Source organism: Atta colombica, unplaced genomic scaffold (genome assembly GCF_001594045.1).
Source record: "Atta colombica isolate Treedump-2 unplaced genomic scaffold, Acol1.0 scaffold351, whole genome shotgun sequence".
In the NCBI taxonomy this organism is placed as follows: Eukaryota; Metazoa; Arthropoda; class Insecta; order Hymenoptera; family Formicidae; genus Atta; species Atta colombica.
The window spans coordinates 725,493-736,929 of record NW_017259461.1 but is presented as its reverse complement, the minus strand read 5'-3'; the positions used below and the strand labels follow the sequence as shown (position 1 = coordinate 736,929).

Below are 11,437 nucleotides of genomic sequence, written 5' to 3'. Positions count from 1 at the left end.
TGTGTGTGTGTGTGTGTGTGTGTGTGTGTGTGTGTGTGTGTGTGTGTGTGTGTGTGAAAAATATATGTAAATAAATCATGAATACTATAGAATTTTTTCATTTTTTGGTACAGGGCCCGTGAAACGCGCGTACGTACTTGCCAAAGTGTTTCGCGATCAGCCGGACCAGCGCTGAGAGATCAAAACGAAAATGGTGGTCGACATGGAGTTGCAGGAAGCTAAAGATGCCGTTCTTCAGCTGATGAAGGAGAAAGACAAGATTGAATCTGATCTACGAGCGCTGAAGGAGATCTTAGATTCCGTATGTGTCATACTTGGTTTTACACTGTAGTGGCAAGAGTGACGTTGTCATCGGGCGGAATGCCGAGCTCGTCTTGCAGCATGATCTGTCAGATTTTTGAAAGCTTCGTATTATATCCTTGACGTAATTGCAGAATCATATCGGCATGGACGAGCCGCTGGTGGATTCCGAGGGATATCCCAGGCAGGATATCAACGTTTATCAAGTGAGACACACAAGACACAAAATAATACGTACGTAAATATATTTTTTGTAACATGAAGCAAAACAATACACTGTTTATTTGAATAACATTGTGTTGTCATATAGGGCTTACAAATGATCACAAAAACTTGATGAAGAAGATAGAAGAAGGATTGCATAGAGTTCATGCTTTAGCAGGAGCAAGTATAGCTGAACAACCGATATCCGATGTATCTGACAATCAAGAGACAGAAGCGCTGGAGCCTTTCCTCAGAGTGAATTTAGTTTCACCTGGTTCGCCAGCAGAGACTGCGGTATGTATTATCTCTATGCTAGCAGAGACTGCGGTATGTATTATCTCTATGCCAGCAGACACTGTGGTATGTATTATCTCTATTATCTCTTTTGTATGGATGATTTATAAATCTAATTAAATTGTTATAATTTATTATATCTATTTGCCAATGATTACCTCATTTTGCTTAAGACTTTTGCATATATCTAATAAACTTTTAATTGTAACTGTAAATCCATAAGAAAACATAATTGCAATCAATTATTCTTCATTGAAAATAAAGAAAATAATTATAACTATGGATGTTTTCTATTTGGTGATATAATTTAAGTTGACACATGTATCGTTCTATTTTGGTTACTAAATATTAAGAAAGATAAAATGATGTTTGTATCGACTTGTGTTATCGAATAGAAAGCATCCTCTAATTGATCAATTTGTTTACAGAATTACGGTTACGACTAAAATTTTGTTATGTACAAAAGCTTTTAATTGGGAACAAGGAATAAAAGCTGCTGCTATTTTTTTAGGGCATCCAAGTCGAGGATCTGATATTGGAATTTGGATCTGTTCATTGTCGAAATTTCAAATCTTTAACAGATATTGGAAAGCTAGTGGAAAACAGTAGATACAAGACGATCAACGTAAAAATTAAACGCGGTTCGAATACTATTGTTTTATCGTTGACTCCGCGTCCTTGGGTTGGCAAAGGCCTTTTGGGTTGCAACGTGATACCTGTAGAAATAGTTGAAAGATAAAAATATAGGAGAACAACATGGAACTATTTTTTTAGCCTGCAAACTATTTTTATGTATACCTTACTAAACAGATGTATCTCAATAAATGTATCTTTGTAAATTATTACCCTTAATATTGGTATCATTATTATTATCATTATTATTTGCCTTTATTATTGTTGCCTTTTAATCCTAATCAAAATTTTTTATAATACAAAATCATTAAAATTTTCTTACAAATGAAACTAGAATTAGGATACATATTTATCTTATTAATGAAAATACAAATCTTGTTCTTTTCAACTAAACTGAAACTTTTTGCGCATTTCATCTTTCTTCTTTTTCTTTTTATATTAAAGAAAAAAAGAGAAGTTAAACCATGCAAATTCACTTAAAAAGAATAGATACAAAGAGAAACAAAGTAATGTTTATCTAATTTTATATTGTTTCAAGTATGATCTCTAAAATGTTATATAATTTTTCATTAGCTGGATGTAATTTTAAAATTTATCTAATTATAAGATCAGATTCAAGATGATCTTGATTTTGTAATTAATCATGATTAGCTAAATTAGAAGATTGAAGTATGAAGAACGTCTTAGATGTCACTAGTGACTCGAGACATGTACGAAGTACGAAATGCGAATTGCCAACGTGTATTGTCGAACGAAGTTCCGCTGCGAGCCTCAGGAAATGCAATTTTTTCGCGGAAGTAGCATGACGTCACGAAATACATGACGATGATGCATCAATCAGACCACCGAGCACTTTATAGACAAAGCCTGCAGAAGAGAAATCGGAGTAGTTCTTGCGTAAAATCGTATAAAACGATTACGCGCGACTACAATGAATCGCTAAGAACGCATTGATGAATGATCTTTGCTTGCCAAGCGAATTGACAGCACAATGACAGAAATGATAAAAATCTGTTTTATGTCGTCAATCACCGCGATACGTAATCATGCGGTTTCTCACGGATTCGGCGGCCATCGCAAGAGAAATCGTGCCGACGATTGCATCACCTCGGCAATTAGGACGTGGCGCGAAAATTTTACGATGCAACGATTCATCTTGCGTGCGCATCGTCAGGTAAACGGGATAAACGATAGTCGATACCCTCTTCCGTTTGTACAGTAGGATGATGACATAACCTTACAGAATCGAGCTGTCCGCAACGGTGTCCCCAGCTGTGTCGCACATGAGTCAGATCGTCCACGTGAATTTTCGTACGATCGCGTTCAGAATTTAAAAAAAAAAACACTAACGAGGAAAACATGACGACGGAGAACGCGCAGGTAGAAGAGCATGTGTTAAACGGTGTCGCCGAGGACGAGGACATCGTGACACCATGGACGGTGACGAGTGTCAACGATTCCGGCATCGATTATGACAAGTTGATTAGTAAGTCGCGCCTCTTGCAAGAGGTAATTTATGATGATGAAATTATCCTTGCAGATCTGTGAACATTCACGCGAAGAATAGGTGATTTTTTAGGTTATGTTCGCAACAAAGTGCACAGTAAGGTGTATAATACCTGTTTTTTTTTATTGTCATAATGAACTGTATTAAAATTTTCAACACAGACTCCAAAGATTGTCCTAAAGATGTTCTTAAGACATAATGAATCTCATTTTCAACGAGAGATAAATAATACATTAAGCTTATTTATTTACCTGAACTTCTTGCACAGCTTTTTATTTTTTTTCTCGAACACAGAGAAAAAAAAGATAAATTGTGTAAAAAGTTCAGCTAAAAAGAATAAGTTTAATGTAACGCAGTGAACTATTATATCATTAGGTGCTTTTCTATTAAGAGACGCAGATGATACAGAATAACACAAGTGAGTCATTTTTTTTTACTAATCTCAGACAATACACATGTCAAAAAGATGTCATAAAGACATCATAAAGTCATTTTTTAGGATGTATATGTCTAAAAGATATCATAAAGATGTCTTGTAGACTTTACATGTTATCTGCAAATGTTAAACAAAGATAAAATAATTCATTATGCTATTCTGTGTTATCTGTGCATCTTGCTGGAAAGTATTCTTGATTGTTTGCCAATGTTGAGATGAAATGATCATCATGTTACACTAAATTATTCTTGCTGGAAAGCATCAAAATGTATAGGTTTCTATCTCGTTTTTATTAAGCTTCAAATATGTATTTTATTTTAAGTACAAGAGTATAAATACAAAGAACAGAACTATATAAATCATTTAGTCTCTTGAGCTTTGCAGACTAATACATTTTCTTTTTTTTTTGCAGAAAGATTCGGAAGTTCTAGGATAGATGATGAACTATTAACTAGATTTGAAAAGATCACTGGCAAGAAACCGCATCGCTTTCTCAGAAGAGGCATATTCTTCTCCCACAGAGATATGCACACTATTCTGAATCTTTACGAGCAAGGAAAGCTCTTTTATTTGTACACAGGCAGAGGACCGAGCTCTGATGCGATGCATCTGGGACATCTCATACCTTTCATGTTCTGTAAATGGTTACAAGAAGTTTTCAATGTACCATTAATCATACAGTTGACAGACGATGAGAAAGCTATATGGAAGAATCTAAATATAGAAGATGCTATTAAATTGGCCTATGCCAATGCAAGAGACATTATCGCCTGTGGCTTTAATCCCGAGAAAACCTTTATTTTTTCCAACTTGGAGCACATAGGAAACAATTCAGCATTTTACCAGAATATGATCAGGATACAGAAATGCGTGACGTTTAATCAAGTGAAGGGCATTTTCGGTTTCGGCGATAGCGATCCAATCGCGAAGATCGCGTTTCCGCCAACGCAAGCGGCACCGGCGATCTCTGGTTCGTTTCCTTTTATTTTTAAGGATGCTAAAGTGCACTGTCTGATACCATGCGCGATCGATCAGGACCCGTACTTCCGCATGACAAGGGATGTGACGCCCAGGCTGGGTTTTCCCAAACCAGCGTTGTTGCATGCGACCTTCTTCCCAGCGTTACAAGGCTCGAAGACAAAAATGTCGGCGAGCGACAGCAATACGGCAATATTCCTCACAGATACTGCTAAGCAGATAAAAAACAAGATCAACAAGCATGCGTTCTCGGGTGGTCAAGCCACTGTGGAAGAGCACAGACAGCTCGGTGGCAATTGTGAGGTAGATATATCTTATCAGTGGCTGCGATTCTTCCTGGAAGACGACGAGCGATTGGAACAAATTAGGAAAGTTAGTCTCGCGTTAATTGCTTTAATTCTTTCTCTTAGGCAAAATCGCATGATAGAAATATCGGCCGACTATTGTGTCGTTTATGAAAAACAATTAAAATTGTATCGTATCATGCACAATCGTGTACATTGCCAAGGATTTTCTATAAACAACACAATACTTGGCCGACATTTTGTCTATCATGTACTTGGCCTAAAGCCAGGAGGTGTATGATAGACAAATCGTCTATGACTATATCTGTCGATCAATTGTTATCTACAGAAAATCCTTGATAATGTATGTGAATGCGACATGAATATAATACAACTTTAATTGTTTTCCCTAAATGACACAGTCGATACTTTAGCTGATAGTCGATTCTTATTTCAAAACCATCTTAAGTAATGTCTTAAAATAATATCGTAGCACTCCGTAATTGGTTTTGTAACAATATACAGTATACTAAGCTTGAAGTCGTAAGATATTGGTCAATCGAATATGAAGTCTGGTCTTAAATATAAGAATCAATTATGAATACTTACATCTATCGTCTACTTTTATACTAAGGTTCATTTCCACCAATGTAGACCTAACTTTAATTTCGATTCAACTTTTCGTCCCTTTCTAATTCTTAGAATTAGAAAAAGATGGACGTTAAACTGAGACTAAAAAGTTAAGTTATATTGATAGGCATTAAATTATAACGACAAATAACAAATTTATCTTTTAGGGCTATACCAGCGGGGAGATTTTGACAGGCGAGCTAAAGAAGGAACTGATCGACGTTCTACAGCGACTTGTCGCCGCGCATCAAGAAGCAAAAAGTAGAGTAACGAATGAAGTGATTAAACAATACATGATTCCTAGAGACCTTGATTTCAAAAACAAAGTAATTGTTTAATAAGCACCGATTTATGCGAACCATCGCTTCCTAGATTCTTCTACTTGCGTTGGAGATCGATTTAAATCTATTTATTGCAAGACACGCAACTATAGAATATTCCAGAAGATTCCATGATCTTTTTCAAGCACCGCCTTTTGTTGAAAAATTAAATTAATTTTTCTATTAATCTGCCTCTCGTTTATTAACAAATCTCGTAACCCTATTGAAAAATTCACAAATTTTCAACTTTTTCTAATTATCGAATAAACGTAAATGCCTTTCACAGCTGCATGGCGGACTGTAGCGTAAAAATAAAAATATCTTTTATTTCGATTAAACCTCAATTGATCATAAACTTAATCAATGATTAGTACTCGTGTCTACCAGTATAGAGATAATTTTAATCTCAATTTATTTTTATCTTGTTCTAGTTCTAAGAATTATCTGTCTATTGAAGAGAGACTCAATTATTTATGTTACATCTACAAATTTGGATTATTATTATGGTTATTAAAATAAACTTAATATATTCATATACAGACATTCTTTTTTATACGAGTTACATCATTTTTCTCGAAATTAAATAGTGCCTTTAGTCATGAATTAACATAAATTAAATGGATCTTAGATTCAATAACTATTACACATTTTTAGCTCCGATGATTTGATTTACTTTTCATCTTGTTTTAATTCTTAGAACTGAAAAAAGATTTAAAAAAAAAAGTTAAAAAATTCCGATAAAATTAATATATATAGATAAAAAATAAAAATGAAACAAAAAGAAAGGAGCAATCTCTTAGCGCATGCGTCGCGCGGGGGAAACCTGAATCGCGTGGATTCGAACGGCTGCCGTTTATGTTCCACTTTCTCACAATTATTCGAAACTGGGTCGAGCGATGCCGATAGAGGATACACACTGTGCCTCGCGTGTGCATCCTCGGTCGCGCGGGAACGGGCTGAGTCTCGAGGCCCGAAGTTGCGCGCGCTAGAGGATCAATGAGAGCCGATCGCCACAATCGGGCGGCGCGCTTATAGTGCTTATAGATAGAATACAAGAGGCAGCCGCGCTCAAACGCGGATTAATGGGGCGCATCTGAGCGTAATAACGCGTAATCCAATGACCCGTTGACGTTCTCGCCGTAGCGGAATTCCCATCGGCTATTAAACCGATCAATAAACCGATCTTAATATACAAATATAAGTACGTCGGGATGCTTCTCATTCGCGCCGGCGATTCGCCGAATTGATTACGCCGGACCTGGGACTGCCTGAGGCCCAGAGGTCATGTCGGTCGCGTCACGCCGACAGCCAATTAACATCGCAAGTAATTATCGATGATTGCACGAGATCTATCGGCCGCGAAATCGTACGTGTAACGCTGTTTTCGCGCGACACGTCGTCGAGTTAATTCTCTAGTATCGCGCGCGCGCATGAAAGAGAGAGAGAAAGAGAGAGACAGAGACAGATAAACAAAGAGAAGAGAGAAAGAAGGAACGAGAGCAAGTTAATTTTACCCCGCGTGCGATGATCGTATAAAACGAGATATCGGCTAAGCGCGAACGGAAATGGCGCGGTGTCGATTGGCGGACAATGACGACAGTACGCAAGCCGCTATTAATAAACCGGCGCATGCGCGCCACACCGGCCGCCGTGTGTATCCGCCATTCATGCGAGTCGATTTCGTTGTTTCTGTGTGTGCAGGCACGAGCCAGGCCTGAGGCCAGCCAGCTAGGCACAGCCAGCAAGAGCGAAACGAACGGTACGTGGTGCGACGGTGAATAAAGAATAATATTTGCGTGCTACTTCGAGGAAGATACGATGCGAGCGTATTAACTGTACGAATACACAGCGACGTACCACGCAGTGGCAACGGTGACGGCGGTGTGGCGGCGGCAGCGGCGACAGCAACGGCAGTTTGTTGGAGCACGCTACCCGTTTAGTACCTGAAATGACGACTATCCTCGGTCACGGTCCGCCGACGTAAGTTCTACGTTTGTACGCTCAGCAAAGGCGCGAGCGGGAGCCGTGCGTGCTTGCTTGCGTGCATGCATACGTGTGAGCGAGCGAGCGAGCGAGTAAACTATTTTAGTCGCGAAAATTCGCCGCTGCCAAATAAGAGCTTCCTCGTGCGCGCGTCACCCTCGTCATTCGTCCGTCGTCGTTGCCGTCGTCGTCGTCGTTGTCGGGAAACGCGAGCGCACGAAGCAACCGCCGCCTGCGTTATCCGCCGCGCGGAACGATATCTCGCGGAAAAAGTGGCAGAAAGGCACTGTGTGCTACGTGAACTCCGTGGCTATATCGCTCCCTCGCGCGTGGCGTAAGCGATGGATTTATTCGCGCCGGCTGATAACGCACGCCGCTTCCAAAATGCCGTACAATACGTCCAACTCAGTGGACAATCCCTACCCGGTGTCGTCTCACCTCGGCCTTTGTCATTTGAACTCTCGCGTATACGCAAGTATTTTCCTCGACCCACGTTATCGACTTATTTTCGTCACAGTGTCAAACGATCGACGGTCGAATTCCGTTGGATAGACTCTTGTTTACTCCAAGAATTCTGATGCATGATCGAAAATAATAGTGTAGATCAAAAAATTCTGTTATAATATAGTTTTTGATTTTAGGTAAGAGTGAAAGAAGTGCCATTTTGAGGATCCGTAAGAATGATGCTAATCAAATAATAGAAGGAGAGACAAATAATTAGCTGGTACAATAAATATTCAACGTGTAATATGGGGGCGTTTTTGGATACTCCGAACACAGAGAAGTGCAATGAGCATGGCACTGGTAACGGCCTGCGGTACGGCGTTGCTAGTATGCAAGGATGGCGAATGGAGATGGAGGACGCTCATCGAGCAATTCCCTGTTTGGATGGTGGTCTCTCAGATTGGAGCTATTTTGCAGTGTTTGATGGTCATGCAGGTGCATTAGTATCAGCCCATAGTGCGGAACACTTATTAGAATGTATAATGCAAACGCAAGAGTTTAAGGCCGAGGATGTTATAAAAGGAATCCACTCTGGATTTCTCAGACTCGACGATGAGATGAGGGATTTGCCAGCTATGAGCGCTGGCATGGACAAATCCGGCTCCACGGCGGTGTGTGCATTTATATCGCCCAAAAATATTTATATCGCCAATTGTGGCGACTCCCGGGCGGTACTCTGCAGATCTGGACTACCAGTCTTCTCGACGCGGGATCACAAGCCCGTTTTACCCGCTGAGAAGGAGAGAATTCAGAATGCAGGTGGTAGCGTAATGATCCAAAGAGTTAACGGATCTCTGGCGGTTTCCCGAGCATTGGGTGATTACGAGTACAAAAATCTAAAAGATCGAGGCCCTTGTGAGCAGTTAGTGTCGCCGGAACCAGAAATATTCATGCTAGACAGGGACGATGAACACGACGAATTTCTAGTTTTAGCATGTGATGGCATTTGGGATGTTATGAACAACGAAGATTTATGTAATTTTATACATTCAAGGCTGCAGCTAACCGATGATTTAGAAGCAGTTACCAATCTGGTTGTAGACACTTGTCTTTATAAGGTATTATATCTTACACATATGTATATTTTTGTATTAAAAGTATAAATGTGATTATATCAAAAGAATATATTATTCATTTATCACTTTTATTATTTATTTAAGATATGAAGCAAATATGAAAATTACTTTTAAAGTTATTTTTAGTTTGTAAAATAATATATAAATTTTTATTACTATTCATTATGCTGAGTTACATTCTTAATTTTTCTTTATGTCTACAGTTATATGGAAACTTTTGATGTTGATCGATGTTTTTTTTTATACAAGAATGTATTCAGAACAATCTAAAATTTCGTTACAGGGTAGCAGAGATAATATGAGTATAGTCCTGGTAACGTTTCCGGCTGCACCAAAACCAAATCCTGAAGCACAGAGGCAGGAGGCCGAGTTGGAAATGGCTATTGCAAGGAAAATTAAAGGTTCTTTAACTTTTCCATACTTTAATTCATTATATTCTTTATGTTGTTGCATTAATTCAAGATCACGATGCCACATACACGAAAGTGACATAATAAATTAATGTTTGTTGATATAAAATAGATGTAATGATAAATTCTTCTTGATGCATATTTAAGAAAATTTTGCACAATTGTGAAGAATTTGATTAGTGCCAAAGCATATAAAAAAATATTCTTCAACATAAAAATATTATGAAAGTTGATATATGAAACATCTATTTTTAGCAATATAAATACTTTTATTCTCAGATATTTATAATACTGTAAATATTGCAGTTCAATGAGGAGAAAAATAGAGACCAATCATAATGAATGACTCCAAATAGCGTAATAGTTCGCAATAGTTTGCATATGATAAGTGATGTGTATTAGACAATTAAAAGTTCAGTAGTGGAACTATTATATAATGTTAGAAAAATGTTATCGTTGATGAACTGATTTATTATTGCGTTATTAGAGGTGATGTGTACTATTCTAAAAATTATAAAGAATAATAATATAATAGATAAATTATAAAGAATTTGAAACAGCCAATATCTTCGATGTCACATAGATGTAATCTAATCTAATTTGAAAGATCAAGAGTTTTATTTTCAGAATAATCTTGTATTTACAATCTACATATCACATGTGCCACAAGATATAACTAGTCATTACACGCAAAGCAATCTTACAAAAGTGATAAAAATGTTTTCCAGTGTTTTAATGTGCGTAAACAGCAATAATAACAATTTATAATTCTTTAAAATTAACTTTAATTGCGATTTGAAAACAAATGTAAATGTTAAAGCTTGCACAATCAATTGTACAAATTATGTGTAATAATAACTACACAATGTGTGAGTCCCACTTCTTAACGTTGCACTTTGTGATTAATAAAGTTGATGTCTTATACGCTATATATCTGTCACATACGAGAAAACGTTTACAAATCATTGATGTCTTACGCCGTCCTGTGTGTGCAAAAACGCATATTTGTTTCACTTTAATAAATTCCATCACATTGCATCTGTTATTTTTCAAAATTTTCTGAGAGCTTGATACAAACAGTTTACCAATTTTCATGTGAAATTCAAGATGTATGACGCGTATGGTATATAAAAACAGATGCAATAATTCACGTACTAAAATATATCATTATTTCCTCAGATCTCACGTTTTATTAAAATTGTATATCCGACTAATGTACATTTCAAAGATACTAATTTGTGCTATGTGTTAAAGATATGAGAGGACTGTTATTAAGAAAATTAAATTATACTGTAATATAAATACTATGGTTGTTTCTTAAATATTAATATTGTTATACAAATGCGTAAAAATTGCAAAGCTTTAAAAATATACAATGCTTAATGTGTAGTAACACAAAAGTATAAAAAATACAACCCACTTATAAGAAAAAAAATATATATACATTTATAATGTTATTTCACTAGAACAATATTTTATAATAATTTTAGTTTACTCCATACATACATAATTAATTAAAAATATTACATCAATGCTATATATTTATTAACGAGGCATAAAAAAAAGTTTTTAAGATTTCACGGTGAGTTATTTGGTTGAAAATTCTTATTTTTTGTTTTTCTGTTAATAGATATTTAGAATTAAAAAACTATTAAATTAATTTTTATTAAATTATAATTGAAAGAAATTATATGTGAATTATATTTCAATACATCTGGGAACCGTCCATCTAGAAAGGCTCATCATGAAATCTCAAAAATATCTGCCCTATTTATGATCAAATTATCATGTGTATCAAATCAATGTTTCAATATTACTTTCTTAAAAATGAGAGAGAAAAAAATTAGTCTGTAGTATCAGAAAATTAGTACACATTAT

General features: G+C 36.6%; 3 protein-coding genes across 9 annotated transcripts in view; all 3 read left to right on the top strand.

Moving 5' to 3' along the window:
- The first annotated feature begins 184 nt into the window (after window positions 1-184).
- On the top strand, window positions 185-1,610 carry LOC108690787 (26S proteasome non-ATPase regulatory subunit 9). Its single transcript, XM_018198260.1, has 4 exons — window positions 185-301; window positions 435-534; window positions 611-798; window positions 1,310-1,610. The coding sequence occupies exons 1-4, from the start codon at window positions 191-193 to the stop codon at window positions 1,535-1,537; spliced, it is 627 nt and encodes a 208-aa protein (XP_018053749.1). The 5' UTR covers window positions 185-190; the 3' UTR covers window positions 1,538-1,610.
- An 800-nt stretch (window positions 1,611-2,410) lies between these two features.
- LOC108690774 (tryptophan--tRNA ligase, cytoplasmic) lies at window positions 2,411-6,041 on the top strand. Of its 3 annotated transcripts, XM_018198242.1 has the most exons (4): window positions 2,411-2,605; window positions 2,675-2,917; window positions 3,787-4,724; window positions 5,434-6,041. In XM_018198242.1, exons 2-4 carry the CDS (start codon window positions 2,791-2,793, stop codon window positions 5,602-5,604), a joined length of 1,236 nt encoding a protein of 411 aa, XP_018053731.1. In that variant the 5' UTR covers window positions 2,411-2,605; window positions 2,675-2,790; the 3' UTR covers window positions 5,605-6,041. The 3 variants fall into 3 exon arrangements, with proteins under 3 accessions (XP_018053731.1, XP_018053732.1, XP_018053733.1); XM_018198243.1 differs by lacking the exon at window positions 2,411-2,605 and having other exon boundaries at window positions 2,614-2,917; XM_018198244.1 differs by lacking the exons at window positions 2,411-2,605; window positions 2,675-2,917 and adding an exon at window positions 2,971-2,998.
- Window positions 6,042-7,243: 1,202 nt separating this feature from the next.
- The window catches only part of LOC108690801 (protein phosphatase 1B-like), a 12,441-nt gene continuing 8,247 nt past the window's right edge, over window positions 7,244-11,437 (top strand). For 2 of the 5 annotated variants that reach the window (XM_018198290.1, XM_018198288.1), the window contains exons 1-3: window positions 7,244-7,566; window positions 8,211-9,131; window positions 9,433-9,550. In XM_018198290.1, coding sequence (XP_018053779.1) covers window positions 8,319-9,131; window positions 9,433-9,550 — 931 coding nt within the window. In that variant the 5' untranslated portion in view covers window positions 7,244-7,566; window positions 8,211-8,318. Of the gene's footprint in view, window positions 7,567-8,210; window positions 9,132-9,432; window positions 9,551-9,838; window positions 9,918-11,437 lie in introns of those variants that run through there. The other 3 variants (XM_018198291.1, XM_018198292.1, XM_018198289.1) reach the window with 3 other exon arrangements.